The following is a 17,234-nucleotide window of genomic DNA, read 5'->3' as shown; positions in this document are numbered from 1 at the left end:
GGCTTGATAAAGAAAATAGTATCAGGAAGATATGGTTTGAAAAATCACTCATTTGCTCATTAATGGGCACCTGCTGTGTTAGCAAGTCATAATTCTTGGTGTTTTAGAAACGTGGTTTCCTAGCATATTGGTTTGATAGATTCAAGGCTTCTAATGTAAGGATACATGGAAAGGCAATTGTTAATGTGTAATGTGTTGTATTATTGTCGGGTTGTTCTCATCTACTACTTTGTTTGCTATTCTGTTAGTATAATCCTTTAGAAACTATTTCCGAACAAATGAGGTGGTAGTAAGCCTCCTGTTGTTCACATATATTTAAAAATCCATCATGCTGCAAATGTCTTTGTTATGGAACAGATACTGTTTCATCTTACACAGAATTGCTGTGAAATCTAACTTACTGTTGTCTATAATAGCTCTTACATATTACAATATATAATAACTATCATGGTTTTTCCCATACTGTCTTTTTCCTCCAGAGTATGGAATTGGGTAATTCATAGGTTCTTTATTTAATGAGCTAAATGTCTTGCTGGAGCCTGTTTAGAGGAGGGGAAAAAAAGTTATGTTTTTCTTCACTGTACATCAACTAACAGCAAAGTTTCTAGATTTTACCTGTATATGAATTCTACCTATATTACGGTATATGCAGCTACTGAAAAACTTCAAGTATAGTTGTCATGAAAGTGCAAGTCTCTCTTGAGTAGTTTTAATGCTATCAGTTTACAGCACAACTCGCTCACATTCTCCGTGTCATCTTCTGTAATGGATTGAGAGAACAAAAATCAATACAAGAAATCTATGAAGGTTACTCAGCCTTGGTTATCTTCCCCGTGCTTTCCACTGTCCTTTTTTGCCCTTTGCTTCTATAACGTATAACTTTAAATGTGTAATTCTGACCCTCTACAGTATCTTGTATTAGTTTTTCAAGTGATGTTAAGAACTTTGCACTTTTCTTCTCAGAGCAATTCTTCATTAATTTAGTAATTGCTTTTTCCCATGTTAAAAATCAATGAAATACATGCGAACTCTGATATGTCTTCTTTAAAAAGCAAATTAAACACTTTGTTTCCATCAGTCAGGGTTTTAACTATAATTTTGTTATTCTTTCTTTCATGCTTCCCTTTCCTCTGTACTGTACTTTTTTTTTTTCCAACTATTTGCACTGGATTCTATTTGCATGTGTTTATGAAAAATAGTTGTGCTCAGAGATGTGTTTAGTAATGAAACAGTTTTGAATGGGAATAATTTATAAGATTTGCTTCAGGCAGAAATGTAAAATAACCTAGCATGTATGTGACTGCTGCACATTTACAGTAAAATGTAGATGCTAAAGGACTTCTTACAGTTCAGTATATTCGATGCAGCTGTCCCTTTCAATTCAAAATTAATCTTGCAGTTTGAAAAATGCTTTTTGCAAAGAAGTAAAGTAACTTTTATTTCCTTTACTATGTGTTGAGACTGGAGTAGAAATTAGACTCTGTGCCTCAAATATTTAGACATCACAAGTTAACTGCTGAACAGGCAAACATTTCCAATGTAGCTTTGCAACTGTTTGGTTTGTCGCAGAAGCTTTCTTGCTTTTCCTCTTGTCCCTGAACCCCACAGTGTCCTTGTTCTGTAACACTTGTTTTGCTTACAATGAAGTTGGATCTAAATCTTGGTTTCAGATTTTTGATAGTTGCTTTAGTATCACACACATAACGCAACCCTGTCTAAGAAAGCTTTGTCCAACCATAGTTCTTGTTTCTTTTGACACTCTGTAATACAGGACTCCACATACATGTCTCTTTAAGGGTACAGCATTTGACAAGATTACTATCTTTTTCAATTGCATTAGGATTCTTTAGTCCTATTAAACATAAACAAGTTGAGAAAGGGAGTTAAGTTTTTTAGATTTTCTGTAAGTACAGTTTTTAAAAATATTAACATTAATGTTATGCTTTCCAGCTCAGTTGCAAAGGTTACAAGAAGATACTGAGAATCTTCGTGAGGAGAAGGAGAATGAAATTTCAAGCACTCGAAATGAACTAGCCAGTGCTCAAAATGAGATTCTGTCACTTCAACAAGTAGCAGAAAAGGCAGCATCAGAACGAGATACAGATATTTCTGCATTGCAAGACGAGCTGCAAACAGTGCGAGCAGAACTGGAACGGTGGCGGAAAGATGCTTCAGATTATGAAAAAGAAATTGTAAGTCTGCAAGCCAGTTTTCAGCTCAGATGTCAGCAGTGTGAGGATCAGCAGAAGGAAGAGGCTACTCGCTTAAAAGGTACTTGTTTAAAAGGATGTCACAGACCAGTGCTAACAGTAGCATCCTTCTCAATCTGATGGATGCCAATTATTCAAATTGCTATTTGTCTGTGTCTCTCTAGTCATTTACTATGTCTATATATATACACATGTGTGTGTTTATATATGTGTATCAAGGCTTGTAGTGTTACAAAAGCTGTTTTGTATACTTCATTAAGTAGTAATTGTCAATTGTGCCTAAATTAGCTTAGGTACCCTTTGATACCAAAAGTAGGCCAAGTATAATTCCACTTAGAAAAGATGGAAAACTTGTACTATTTGAGAGATTGATATTGCCAGAGATTTCCAAAAGGACTTGTGTAACTTCTGTATAATTTAAGCCTGTAAATGGGTAGCTTCTGACCCTTTAATTTTTCTAGCAAAGCTTCACTTGAGACAAATAACTGTATGTTATGGCTTAATAAAACTGTTGGTACCATCTCATTTTTAACATAAAAATGTTAAAATAAATTTAAAATTAAAGCTTTATTCTAGACACATGATGTAGAGAGATACAAATATGTTGTGCTGAGCCAGTATAGGGCTTCTTTTAGGCTCCTTCATTTGTGTTTCACTTCACCTGTAATGCACCCACATCTCATGAGGACTGGTTGAGAGCCGCTACTCCAGGCCTATAGCTTCAGGTCTTGGAGAATCTGCTAATACAGTTCAAAAGCTCATGTTGAAATTTTGTACATGCCGAAGAGAAACTGGCATGTACAAAATATGCTTTAAATTCTGAATTAGTTAATCTTTGTGAAGTTGCCAGAGGAGCCTTTTTCCAGTTCAGACTCCAGTCTCTGTCATTATATTACTAATATGTGTGTAACCTTGATTTTTATCTATTTTACCAGGGACTGATTTATTTAAAAGGTCTCATTTTCACCCTTTAGTTGTTGCTTTAAACATTCTGTTCCTTGCAGCAGACGCGTGGTATCTAGTGATTCCAGTTGTTTGCTATTTTCAAGTCTGGGAAATTATTTTCTTCAAATACACTTTTCTGTCACTATTTCTAAAATACTAGAGTAGACCCATAAACAGACTGTTTTCTGCTCCTTTGCGCTTTAGAAAAAAGCTCACAAAAAAAAAAGCACTAGCTTGTTTAATGGCTCACAAACCTCATAACAGTAGAAGATATGGTAATGTTTTATAGATGCTTGAGAGAATTCATGTGACGTGATTATAATCAAATATATTTGAGATTTATGACTGATACCAGCTTTTCCTCCATTTATTAGCTGGTGATGCTTGAAGCAGTCATGAAATAATTTTACTCAGTTCAATTAAATTTTATTCGTTGCAGGTGAACTTGAAAAGTTGAAGGCAGAGTGGAGTGCTCTTGAAGCTGAGTGTGTTACACTAAGGAAGGAAAATACTTTGCTTACATCTGAACTTCAACGACAAGAGAAGGAGCTTTCTAGGTAAGGGCACAATGGATTTGTCTAGGAAGGTATCATAGTAGCTGAAGATTTTTTTTGTTGTTGTTTATTCTTCCCAAAAGTGGTACTAAATGTCTGATGGTGTTTCAATAAATGTATTGATATTTTATTTATATCATAGTTTTGGGCAGAACACACTTTCATGCCAAATTGTTATACTAAGCTAGTTTTTTCTATTTTGCAAATGCTTCTGTATTACTTATCAGTCATGTTATATCGTTATAAGGTAACCTGACTTATTTTGCTGCTTTTAATAAGGACTTGGAAGCGTGCATTGTGGAAGTATTTAGACTTAACAGTTATCCTTCTACTTAAAAGATAATAAACCACATAGATTTCCTAACCTAAAATTTTCTCAGTGTTCAGGGTTGGAAAATGATTCTCAGATAGTATGGTGTCTCCTGAAAGCCTGTCACATTATGAATAGTAATGATAGGCAGAAACAGTTTTCTATATCATATTTTGCTTAACAGAAAAATACAAATCTTTTTATTGCAAGCGCCATAATATCTTTTGGGAGGGATTTTAGAGCGCAGGACTATTTGTATTTTACTTTATTTCTTTTGTTATTTGAGCACACATCATTGCTAAAAGCTATCTAAATCTTCTGCCTGGAAGTAACTTCCCCTCTAATCCCTTCATCTGCCATTATTATGTTGTTTTCCAGTTTCAGATACCGGAATTTAATTCACAAAGTAAATATGGGACAGCAAGTTTGTTTTATTGTAGATCTGAATTTTACCATCATACTTAGATTTTATACCCGCCCCCCCCCGGCTTCCTCACTGCTGTAAGATCTAATTGAAAAAATGGAAATTTCCCACAGTAAAACATTTCTAGAAGTAATGTGTTATTTTACAGGAATCAAACTTTTCTTTTTCGTTCCATCATGCTCTGATTTCTACTCATATTTTTTCATATGGAAGGTCACATGAGCAAATACAGGATTTGCATAATGGAGATAGCAAGATCTCTCCCTTATTTTTCTTTGTCTTGCATAGGCACAAATTAACACTACTTGGTTATTACACTGAAGTTTGTAATGGCTTAATTTAGAGCTTTCTATGACTATTACACAATTGTAATAAACACTTGAAGAATATACTAGCTATTAGCTTATGCAACTGGAGTAAGCAAAGAAGCGTGTGTGCAAATAAGTGAAATACTTCTAACAACCTTGGACAGACTTCTCATTACAAATTTGTTTCAAAATACTTTGGAGTATATAATAAATACTTAGTGAATAATAAAAAGTAAAATAAACTAAAAAATATGAATGATAAATTATTTAAATTATAGATTATGATTAATTGTACACACTAAGCTGTGCACATATTTAAAAGCAAGACTATGGCCAGCCTTTTGTGTCAGTACTTCGTATAGGGAGACAATGATGATCTGCACTTCTATGATTGCTCTAAGCTGATATTTCCATATTAAATAAAAATAATGTGTGAAGCTTAGGAGGATGAAAAGTGCTTTAAAAAAATCTCTTGTTTGTTTAAATTTAAAACACATGAGGAATCAATTGGAATTTGTTTTTCAGCTCTCAGAAACAGAGTTTAGCGCTAACCAGCGATATAAGTGTTCTTGAAATGTCTCGAAAGGAACTTGAAAATCAGATGGGATCTTTGAGAGAAAAACATCAACGGGATGCAGCTAGTCTAAAAAGCCAACTCAGTGAAGCTGAGAGTCAAGCAAAAGATGTTCAGAAAGAGGTAACATGAAACATTATTTCTGTTTTGAGAGAATATAATGCCCAATGACTTTGACTTTTGAGCTTAAAAGAAAAGGAAAAATGTAAGATTTCTAGTAATGAAAAATTTTCATACTTTTATTGTAAGTACTTTTATGGTAGCTAACAATATATAAACTGGGGGTTAAATCCAAAAAGGAAGATTCAGACAAAATGACTTGCGTGTGTTTTGGGACCTTCCTGGAGTGTACTTTTGTGCATTACCTTAATGAATTTACTTTTAAGCTCTTCAGACAGGTGAACCCTTATTTGGAGTCTTCCTGGACATCGTGGTATAGAGCTTCATTAGCCGTTATGACTCAAAATAAATTCTTTTTAGTCAGTATGATCTTCCTAGTTAGATTTCAACTCTTTTATTTGACAAAGAGACTACACATTCTTTACAAAGGTCTCCTTTCATCTTACTGGATCTCTAAGCTGCTGAAGATGATTAGCAAGTGCATAAGGAAAAGCTAGCATTTGAAGCATATATTTCACCTGCCTCACCTCTAAAGATGATGTCTGGAAGAAGGCCATAGCCTCCAACAATTAATTACTTATATGAGCATTTTGAGTGAAGTTTTCCCCAATCACTGCTTCTAGTTTATTTTGCAACCCTTTGCTTTGTCATTAATTCATCCATGTCACATTCCTTACCATTTTCAGAATTTGAAAAACCATGTCTTGTTAGTCTGTGTTTTTGTAATCAGATGTATTTGTAAAGATGCCTAATCTTTTAAATTTGTGGTAAATGCTAGTACTGAAAATCATTGGTTCTGTCCTTACTAATCCCTGTCATGAGGACTACTAGAAAATCTGTGATCTATAGAAAAAAATTGAATGTGAGTTTGAAAAAGGAGAAGCTGCCCATACTATAGGAACCTGAGACACATTCACCCAGTATGTTTGTACTTGACCCATGCTGAGGATTATGGCATGATTGTAAGAAGGCATAATATTTTTTTTTTTAATGCCTTTCTTACTTTTATGTTTGAGTTTGCTGTGTGGGAAGAGGGTTTGTTTTACTTTATACAGAATGTTGATTTTTGCACCTGTTTGATTGTTGTAGGTATTTAAACTACAGCCTAGATGTAAGACCACTATTTAAATGTAAAGGTCTCCTTGTTCCCCTGTTTCTTGTTTTGTCTTCATAGTTTTTACAGTCCTTTCCAATATGAAAATGAGTAATTGTTTGGTAGGAGAGATGAGTTAAGGCCTTGCATTTACTTCATATTTCCTTTTTTTTTTTTTTGGTAATCATAGCCCTTCAAAGTCAAGGACAAAATCTTCATTGAGAAAAAAAGAAAATCTAAACTAAGATTTTTCTGCCCTGTTTTTATGAAAGGAGTGTACTGATCCAAGATGAGTTACTCTAGGCAGATGACAGGAAAGGAAGCTGTGTGCTAAGCAAATGTGAGCATGTGTTGGGTGTCCAGGAGTCCACGGACTGTTTTCTCTTTGTCTTTAGTATGAAAGAACACAGACTGTGCTCTCAGAGCTGAAGGCAAAGTATGAGATGGCTGAACAAGAAAATCAGTCACTCACAGAAGAGCTCAAACAGTGTAAAGAAAACCTGAAGCTGCTACAAGAAAAAGGAAACAACGTAAGTCTGTACAAAATATGTGGGGAAGTACAGTTATGACACTGGCAATTCTGTTGATTGAGGGAGTATGTAAGTGTCCAATAGAAAAGGACAGACTTTAAAAAAAAAAAAAGGCTGTGTACCGTATTATATGCAAAATTCCATTCTGGTACTACCTGTGCAAATTTGCAGGTCATTACACTGTTACAATTACGCATGTAAGTTAAATTTACAGTTGTGTGACAGGTTTAAATATGGCCTTTTTAATTTCAGAGAATGATACACGGGTAAAAGCTGAGAAACCTGTATCCAAATGAATTAAGCAACTTTTTTCAAGATGCCTTTATTTTATTAGTGTTTATTACAACAGATGTTCCCTCCTTACTCTTGCTCATGCTTCTTAACAGTGGTTATCCCTGATTGGCTCATGCTTTAAACAGTGCAGTTGAACTGTCCTTTCTATTCACTAATGAAAATATTCTGTTCTGTTGCAATTAATTTGAGAGGTTGTATCATTAGAATTGAGTTTACAGCTAGGGACAGCTTTTTTTATACTGAGATTTCTGAAATCCTCCAAATGTTAAGGGTGTGGCAGACACATTATAAGGTGGTCATAGCCTTATTCTAGATACCTTACTACCCTAGGATGGCTGGTTTATTGTCTTCCTGTACTGCCTCTGATCAGTGCAGGGTGAGCAACTCCTGTAGTGGACAGTACAAAACAGGAAGAAACAGATGCTCTGTAATAGCCTTTTAGGAAACTGTTTCTCTGACTATGAAGAAAGTTTTACAGGTACCATCCTCTAAAGTCAGCTGGCTGCTAGATGCCCAAAATTTGTGTGAATACTCTTGCCATAGACAATTACTGAATGTAAACCTTTAATAGAGTAGAGCTGTCAAAGAACCTGTTTCCTGCTTTGAATTCTTCTGCAATGCTCAGATAATATTGAGCTACTAAAGTAGGCAGAAGTCAAAAACAACCAACCAAAAAACTCCCATTCTAGTAGAAGAGATCACACTGAATAAATAATTGTGAATGTGAGATTTTCTCCTTTGTTAAAAACATTAACCTCAGGATTAAAATGATCAGTGGAAAAAGGGGGATAGTAGAGGGAAGAAATAGTGTGAAGGGAATTGGAGCACCTGATGAAAGTGGAAAGTGGCTTGCAAGGTAAGGGAAATTTTAGGAAGAATTTGAGGTGAGTATTTAAATGAAATCAGGATCCACAGCAGTTGCTAAAATCTGCTTCCAGAGGAGGAGTTAGTTATGACAGTTGAAACCTGGAGGTCAGGGTATGAAGAGGAGCATCCAACCATCTAAGGACTTGCAGGACAAGCTTGCTGTCCAAGCAAGCATTACTCTCAATCAGTAATGTAAAACGTATCTATCTTGTGGATTATTTGAAGCATCATGGATACTGGGCTGAGTTCTGAGGTCAAATTTTTCAAGTACCTTTGTCCCCTTATGCTGGAATCATTATCTGCTACTTCATTTCAGAGGACAGTGTCCCACCAAAAGTGACTTCCCACTGTGGGATTTGTTGCTTTTTGCAGCCCATCTGTATCTGAGTTTGCATATCTTCATATTCTAATACAAGATGCACATTTTTAATGAAGCACCTAGTTAAATGCTCCTCGACAATAAGGAGATTTGTTATAGATTGATAAGTTCATGAGGGGGAAAATTTAATCGTTTGGAGGCAGTTTCGTTTAATGTGGTAGATATTTATCATCTGTTTCATTTGCCAAGATGCCACATCCATGAATGCATGTAACTTAAAAAATAAATTTAAAAAATTAAAAAAAATCAATTCATAGAATTGTTCAGTGAACTAACAGATGTTAGAAAAGACAAGGCTTCTGTACTCCATTTGGGATATCATTTGAATATTAAGTCTTTATACTTAAGTTTTAATTTAAAAAAAAAGTGTTGTGTTCTGAAACGCTTAGCAGTGTGGTATACTACTTGTGCTTGCATGCTTGAGTCACTGATTATTTCCTGATGCGCTTTATGACAGATTTGTTTATGTGACTGGTTTGAGAACATTAGCTGCTCTGGTTGACTTAAACTTCTGGCACTTTTTTGAACACTGCTGTGATTATTTCTGCCAACATGCTTTCTGGGGAAGGTGGCACTCTGATTTGTGGCACCAATGACAAAAATAATCCTGCATGAAAATTACTTTTAATAGTTACACATAATTTGTCTATTAAATATTTGCCTTGATTAAAACAAACTTGAATTGAATGGCAGAGACTAGAATACCTTCTAAGATTCCTGTGTTTTGAACCATATTGGAGGTTCTATGATTAAGTGACTTCTACAAATTCATAAGGATGAGATTTTATTTATGAATCACAATGTTTTAGAAAGTCTTCAAACATTAATTTATTATTTATTTGTTTGAACAAATTCAAGGTGGCTTCAGCACAAAAAAGTTCTTAAGAAAATATTTGGCATGGTTTGAACTTAACCTCTGTGTGTCTGTGTGTGTGCACGAATATGTAGGCTAAGATACAACGAAAAGACATGTCTTCCAAGGACAGCTTAAAAAGAAATTAGGTCCATTTTTGCTTTTAATTTATCATATTAAGGATAGAGGCTATCCATCCAGAATGTGAAGTAAAGTAGTTTACAGTTAATTGAATGTAGCTGAGAAAATGTGTAGGTGGCTCTAACGAGGCCATAAGCTAAACGAACCCTGCAATCTTGCCAGCTGGTAGTTTGGCCTGGCTGCAACATTCGATTGATTTTCAGAATTGCATTTGGTCACAAGGCTGATGACCTGCCAGAGATGCTGATCTTTGTGGTATCTCTAATAGAAATGTACTTCCCTGCTTTATAGTAACTTAGTGTTGATTGTACAGTTATGTTACAATCTCATGGAAATGTCTGAACTACTGGGTTTGCCTGTGGACATAGTTGTAATTGATTTACTAATGGAGGAAAAAGATTGTTTTTCCTGGAGGCTGGTGATGGAAAATGGGAAAGGCTAACTTGCAAGGAATGAAGAAGTAGCTGAAAAACTCAATATCTGGTGTGAGTCTTTTCTGCCTTAAGAAATCCAGACGGGATTTCCTATCACTTGGAAAAACTAAAACCAACTATAAATAAGATACAGGCAAATCAGTTTAAGATTTGTATTGTTTTTAAGTGCTAAATTCCAAGTTGTGACAAGAGGTTTCTTAGAACATTTTCTGCTTACCTCCCTTTATTTTTAAACATCCCTGTTCATTTGAGTAGAATGGTGTACTAACTTTGTATACCAGATTAGATAATGCTGTATTGTGTTAGATGTCTTTAATACATTTCAATTAAAACAAAACTCACTGACTTATTTTCCCCTCTCTAAATCATCTTTACCTGATTGATTTATAGCACAAAGTGATTTTTAATATCCCTTCCCTTCTTTAGCCTTCCATATTACAACCCGTCCCAGCCGTATTCATCGGCCTAATCCTGGCTTTCCTGTATTGGTGTTACGGCCCATTGTGGTAGCGAAAGGTACAAGCACTACTGTTCAGTCAATGTATGTTTGTCCCTCACCTGTTTGTGCCATTTCTGTATAAAATAGTGCATGGTGAAATGCTCACAGGTATTTCTTTACCTGAAGCAAACCCTTCATTTAATATGCCATTCTGTTGATACTGGTGAGCTGAGCAATCAACTAATCATTTAACATCTGTGTGATTTCTTTAATTCTAACAATGAATTTCGTTCTAACTGGTTCTGAATGTGCCTCTTCTAACTTGGTCTCAGTTTGTCTTTAGCAAATGGGCTACCTTTTGCACAATGCTGCGATGCTAGGGCCTGTAAGAAAACTTAATTGCTTAATTAACTATGAAAAATGAAGAGTTTGCCTCTAATAATAAAAATCAACAAGCTTTGGTTCCTATTTATGGACTAAGAAGTTCCTCTCTGGCTCTAAACAGTTTAATTTTTCTCACTATTGCTATGAAGAAGATGGAAAAAAAAGACGAGAAATAGGTGGTTGGTTTGTATTCTGAACTCTCAGCTTGCATTTTCTCTAACGTCTCTCAGTGTGTCCTCCTCTTAAAATGCTATTGCTGTCATGAAATGTTGTGACAATCCATTTGAAATGATGTTGTTAGGATCTGCTACAAACTAACTTCATAGATCTGGATTTAAACACTCAAAAGCTAAGTTAAAGATATCAGTACTGCATAAACCTGTGTCTAGTGATTACTTGGCACAAGCAATGTTTATACATCTTAAGCCCTCACATGTTTAATAGCAGATTTCTTTGAGGTGCGTACAGTAACGGAAGCTGGAAATACGGAACTGCCAAAAGTTCTCCTGATGATCCTCAGTCATGAAGAGTTGTGGAGTTCCCTTTGCTAGAGAAACATGGTTTACTGTGATGCTCTAAGTCAGGACTAGCCTGCCGTAGGGCTCATGGGTAACATTTTAGTGATGCCTATCAACAGGTACTCAGGACTTTCAGGAACCACGGGGTAAACTGATTAGTATGAATTAGAACAAATATGATATTGATTTTTTTTTTCTCTCCACACAGAGACAATGGCCTTGGATGCCTGTGATGGCAGCTTTGGTTGCTGTAACAGCCGTGGTGCTGTACCCAGGCCTAACCAGAGCTTCTCCATGAGAACTGTTGTTGAATCCATACACCGTCCTCCCTTTAGAAGCTGGCAACATTGATATACTGAGGGAAAACAGATTAATTCTCTTCCTTTTTACCTCTTAATACAGCACAGCTCTGCGTGAGAACAGCAGTAGGGTCATTTGCTTTAAACTGTATAAAATGTATCTGTCTATAAAGAGGGAATAAAATTGTGATTCATCATACTGTGAGCAATATTTTTGCTTACAATGTCATGCAAGTTTTAAATTAGTATGTTGGGATTCTGAATACTATAATGGTGGCCTAAAGTAGGCTTCTTGGTACCAAATTATTTATAATGGCTAGGGTTGTGGACACTTACTTTAGAATCTGATTGCCAGATTTAGAAGGAAAAACACATTTCTGATTTGGACACCCAAGCCAAGTAACCTTGCAGATACTTGGAAAACAGATGCAGTATGCTCAGTGCCTTTCAGTACAAAATTTTTTTTTTTTTAAAAACTAGTATACCATTTTACTTGCTGTTAGTCACTGAGCTGTTGGGAACAAGACTTAAGAAAACTTCTCTTATCACGCCTTTCAAAGGAAGCATATTTTTCTTTGATAAGGATTGCTTTATTAATGATTTTTGGGAATAAACACAATTCATGTCCAGCCTTAAAGAGATAGAGATATTGATGGTGAAGACCAGCCTAGAGTATTTAGTGTGCGCGTGTGCGAGTGTAAGCATGTGTGTGTTCTTGAGTGAACTAAGGTATTTCTGGGAGCAAGTACTTGGTCATTTGATGGACATAGTGCAGTGATTCAACTTACGTTAACTTTAGTTTGAATGTAATTTATTAAATTTCATATATTTAAAGAGATGCGTTCTTTAAAAGTATGAATAATTTCTCACATACCACATGTATCAATTTATTTTTTCAGTCATTTGATACTTTCTGACTTGAGCTGGAGAAGCTCTTTAGATAAGCTTTTGTTGACGTAACTTTAAGAGAACTGCTACAGTACGTCTGTGATTAGCTGAAAAAAATCTATGATACATAAAATACTACAAAATTGGAATCATATACCTGATGACGTATTGTCAGGTCAAGATGATTTTAATTTGGTAGTAAAATTTTGTGCATCCTCATCACATGGCTGTAAGTATGATGCAGTGGTCCCCATTACAAAGTTTATTTTCCTTATCTAAGTACTATAACTATTGCTATTTGCTGACTTTTGGTGGGAATCACTGTAGTTAGTGCTGAATTAAATGTAGACTGTAGTTGTCTTGTTCAGCTCAACAGTTCTGTCAAAAAAGTTTATTAAAGACTTAATATGCTAAAGAATGGTAAAGTAAAATGGCTGTGCTAAAGGAAACTTCAAAAATAGGGAGGTAATCTCAGAAGTTGAATTGGCTTTAAAATATGTTATGGCAATCGACAGATAGTTTAAATATTTAAATAGAAATTTAGCATATAATTTACTCTGTGAGGTTTTAAGGGTCATTGTCCTTTAATTAAAGATTCTATCTTAAGTTACATGGGATTTGCTAATGGGAGGATTATTAGTTGGAAAAAATAGTCCACAAGTGACTTGTAGAAAGTAAATATTTTCATTTAGTTCATTCATTTCATCCTTTTCAGTTGCAGGAAGCCACCCAACCACAGAACACTCGTATGCCAGTGGTACTTAGTACCTCTTGTATATAGGTTATTGCAAATATTGTTCTGAAATGCTTAACTTCAGAATTACATTTTTTAAAGTAAATAATTGTTTTAAATCTATTTTGTAAAGATATAAAAATACAATAGAATTTCTGGAGTACAGATTAAACTATTTGCACTAACACACGTGATGTGCATGATTTAATAAAATAACTTTACTCTCCCTATGCATGTTTGAGTTGAATGTCATTTAAAAACAAAAGATTGATGCTAAGTTTCTTTTGCGCTAGATATTGCCACAGTTACTAGGCACAATGTCTGCAGCATGTCCAGCAATAGCAAAATACTTGTTTTACCTTGTTATTTCACATTTGCACTGGTTTAAGTTTTTGTCTAGCTGATCTCTCTCCTGGCTGTGGTTTTCAGAAAGAAAGGGAGGAAGAGAGAGCGATGAAAGGCTTGGGAGCATTATTGCCATGGCTGGGGCGGGGGGGGAAGTGTTCACAGCTGAAGGGTGGATTGTGCCTGTGGCAGGGATTGTGAGACTGGAGGAGCAGTGGCTGCAGATAGCGGGGCAATAGTGGAAAACCCTTCCAGGGGAAGGGAGCCTGATGCTGCCTCCTCTCTTCTTTAGCATCTTGAGCTCCCTATTTGTCCCTCTTTCATCTGCTGTTTCTTTTCCAGTTGATTCTGTTCCCTCCTCCCTGCCGGTAGCATGTAGATGTGGTGTGAGGAGGTGGAGTGGAGCCTGGTGGAGCAGTGGTCCCTCCTGGCTGGCAGCGGGGAAGGTGCTGAGTTCCCTGGGACCAACCTTGGGGCAGGCCTGCACTGCCACTTGGTGCCCCATACTGAGCAACTCTGCCTGTGACATAAGTTTGTTCTTGTATTAAAGACAAATGTTGTGTTTTCAGCAAAACTTTAGAGCATCAGAGAGCTGAAATTTGAGACCCAACATGGTTGTATTAAAGAAGAAAGATTTCTAATTATGTGCATGTGTGCATATTTATATTATATACACAGGTGCATAGTACACATCGCATGGGGGTTTGTGCTTACAAGTATACCTGTGGTTCCCTAATACAGTGCCTTTCCCAGGAGTTCTTGACATTTGCATGTTCAAAATGATCAAGAATGAGCTAAAATGCACAGTTCACTCTTTGGTTGTGAGAATCCCTGGAGAAGGATTGGATAACTGGGAAGTTGTGGTTCTTCAGTGCTTTGATACTGAAGCAGCAAGTGGAGTTATTTTGCAAGCAGTCTATGCACAAACCTCTGGTTTCTGTTGCGTTTGTTTATAGTAAATGTGTGTGCTCTTTTACATTCATATTTAGGTTCTTTCTTTTTAGTTGTGAGGCTTGATTAGCTAAGCCTTGGAGTTACTGTAACAAGAGCAGCTTTTCACAAACGTGTAAGATGCTCTAAGTTTACTTGTAAAATAAGTGCTATGAGTTTGCACTGAAGTTTGAGGTTTTAAAAAGGTACCTCATACTAGAAAAATTTAGTCTGAGAGTTGTTTTATCAGTTGCTAGTTCAATTTGGAAGTTTTAATATAATAAAATATCTGAACACTTCTTCAGTTTTGTCCTGGTGTCCTAACTAAGGCACTTTTTTTTAAATTCTAAAAGAATTCTACCTACATGGGGACTACAACAGCAGGCCTTTTATTTAAAAATAGAAGTATAAAATGTATTTAAAAATATAGTGTAATTTTCCTGTTCCTTGTAGCTGAATTAAATGTGTTCTTCCAGAGTATTAGCCTGATCCTTCTTGCAGAATCTCTGGATTTTTTGGTGCTCAATGGAGAATTGTGAACCTGCACAATGTATTGCAAAGTTTTCTCATAAAACAGTCTTAGTGAGACTTAGTATCAAATGACTGATGGCTGAAGCAAAGGTAATCATCTGTGCATGTATTTTTGGGGTATATTGCTAAGTTATTTTTCTAATGAAGTCTTCTGAAGTATGTTACCCGTTCAAATTTTCAGTGTGCTTTACATAAGATTTTGAATGTCTCTTGCCTTAATCTGTAGGGTTCTACCACTTGCAAGAATCATTTTTTCAGCTTGAATCTTCTCCATGACAAATCCACTGCCGGGATTCATTCCACCAGCAGCATCTGAGTGCTTTAAAACACCAGGTCACCACAACGGCTTTTGGGAAGCCACTGTAGTTTGCACTAGCTCTGCAACTGGGGCTGGCTGCTTTCCACCAGGGGCCTTTTTTTCCCTCTGGCTTTTCATCCACCATTAGTATTTCATTAACAACCATCTCAAGATTTTTGGGTCTCCATTAATATAGCAGTTGGTCATACGAAAGAATTAGAAGCCATATTCTCTGTCTCTCAAGCATATACCTCTGGATCAGAAGGGTGATTGCTTCCAGCAAACAGCTGCATTGAATTCCTCAGATCCAGCTGATTTTCTCATCCCAGTCCCTCTTTGCGTGTGCTTCTGGACACAGAATTCCTTTCTTTCTCCTCTGGTGGGGAATTGGACTGCAGTATGGGTCTCCCAGTTCTTTCTGCCTTCCTGTATTTTTAGTTTGTACCAACTCATTCAAATTAGTGAGCAAAGGTTTGCCCACAGAGCCAGGTTCTTCTGCTTGGAGACAGGGTTGCACTGCTACTGCTTTAAAAACAGTGGGTGCTACCGGTATTGGACTAAAGGCTCCCAGAAGTAGAAGGCAAATTAGCAATTGAAACAAAGGTTTCGGTGGTAAGGACCATCAGAGGCTCGCATTTCCGTTTGTTGGTAAAGGTAGAGGGAACTCATATCTGATTGCTTTTCTGGATATCACAGTCAAAACTTCACTGACTGATTTCAACATCTGAAGCATAATGTCAAGAAGTTAAGCATGTATTTTAGAAAAAAAGAAGTCTTGCTTTAAGAATTTCAGAAAAAGAATCAGTCCCCTCTGTAAGTTATTTGAGCAACTACTGTGCTCTCAGAAAAAAAACCCAAAACCCAAACCTGCGTTTGAGTTCATCTCGCTTTGGCTCCCAACCATTGGATTTCAATCTCTCTCTCAGAGGATGTTCTACTACTGCAGATGTCCTGATCCAGGACATACCATGATCAAAATACCTTCCAATCTTACTTAATATGAATGGATTGAATTTCTTAATTTTTTTCTTCATCCCTCTAGGGGGTTTTTTTGTCAGCTTTTTAAACTATTTCTAATTTTCTGAATGTTCTTTTTTGAAGAGTAGGTGCCAGAACAGAACGTGTCCTTACAGTAATGACCTTACTAACATCATATAAATAGATAATAAGCTTTATATCCTGCTCTGCTATTCTTATTTGGCTGTCTACCAGAACCTTTTGGGGATTCACTAACTTCTAGCATTTGGATTTTAATCTTGTGAATCAAATCTGTGCATTCCTTGCATCACCTCAGCCCCGTGGTATCTGACTTTGCAATATTGTTCGGTAAAAACCACTGTAGGCAAGCAGTCCAAGGCAGCAGCCTGTTCCCATTACTGTGCAGCACTTCATCCATGTTTTGGGGTTTTTTTCCCCCTTCAGGTTTTTACCCAGATGACTACTGAAGCTTTTCTAGATTATTGATCATTCACTGTTGAACAGTAGTGAGCCAAAACCAGATCCTTGCAGGACAGTAAGGAAAACATTCGTATAATAATTCCTTTACTTAGTTTTTGCAATCTGTTAGCTGTTTTTTAATCTAGATTATTAGTTACAGTGATAGTAGTGTAGTGATCACTTTTATTGGAATGTCAAATGATTTACAGAAGTCTTGGTTTAATGGCACCAATACTTATTCACATTTTTTTTAATTATGAAAGTTAAATTTTATTTTAAAATGCTTTGACGGGCATGAATTATTCTACATTCTTGAATTCTGTACTGTTTGCTTCCCATAGATTACTGTGATTTGTTTAGATCTTAAGGTGAAGCAAAACCAGTCCTTTTCCCAAG

The 17,234-nt window shown here is 36.1% G+C and overlaps 1 protein-coding gene across 10 annotated transcripts in view; it reads left to right on the top strand.

Moving 5' to 3' along the window:
- SLMAP (sarcolemma associated protein) overlaps positions 1-16,163 on the top strand; it is a 92,648-nt gene extending 76,485 nt beyond the window's left edge. For 8 of the 10 annotated variants that reach the window (XM_009322306.1, XM_009322302.1, XM_009322305.1 and 5 more), the window contains 5 exons: positions 1,951-2,271; positions 3,595-3,712; positions 5,277-5,448; positions 6,934-7,068; positions 11,586-16,163. In XM_009322306.1, coding sequence (XP_009320581.1) covers positions 1,951-2,271; positions 3,595-3,712; positions 5,277-5,448; positions 6,934-7,068; positions 11,586-11,675 — 836 coding nt within the window. In that variant the 3' untranslated portion in view covers positions 11,676-16,163. Of the gene's footprint in view, positions 1-1,950; positions 2,272-3,594; positions 3,713-5,276; positions 5,449-6,933; positions 7,069-10,462; positions 10,553-11,585 lie in introns of all 10 variants that reach the window. The other 2 variants (XM_009322301.1, XM_009322304.1) reach the window with 1 other exon arrangement.
- Positions 16,164-17,234: the final 1,071 nt, after the last annotated feature.

This window comes from Pygoscelis adeliae, unplaced genomic scaffold, assembly GCF_000699105.1.
Source record: "Pygoscelis adeliae isolate BGI_AS28 unplaced genomic scaffold, ASM69910v1 Scaffold404, whole genome shotgun sequence".
NCBI lineage: Eukaryota > Metazoa > Chordata > Aves > Sphenisciformes > Spheniscidae > Pygoscelis > Pygoscelis adeliae.
This window is presented reverse-complemented; position numbering and strand designations above follow the sequence as displayed.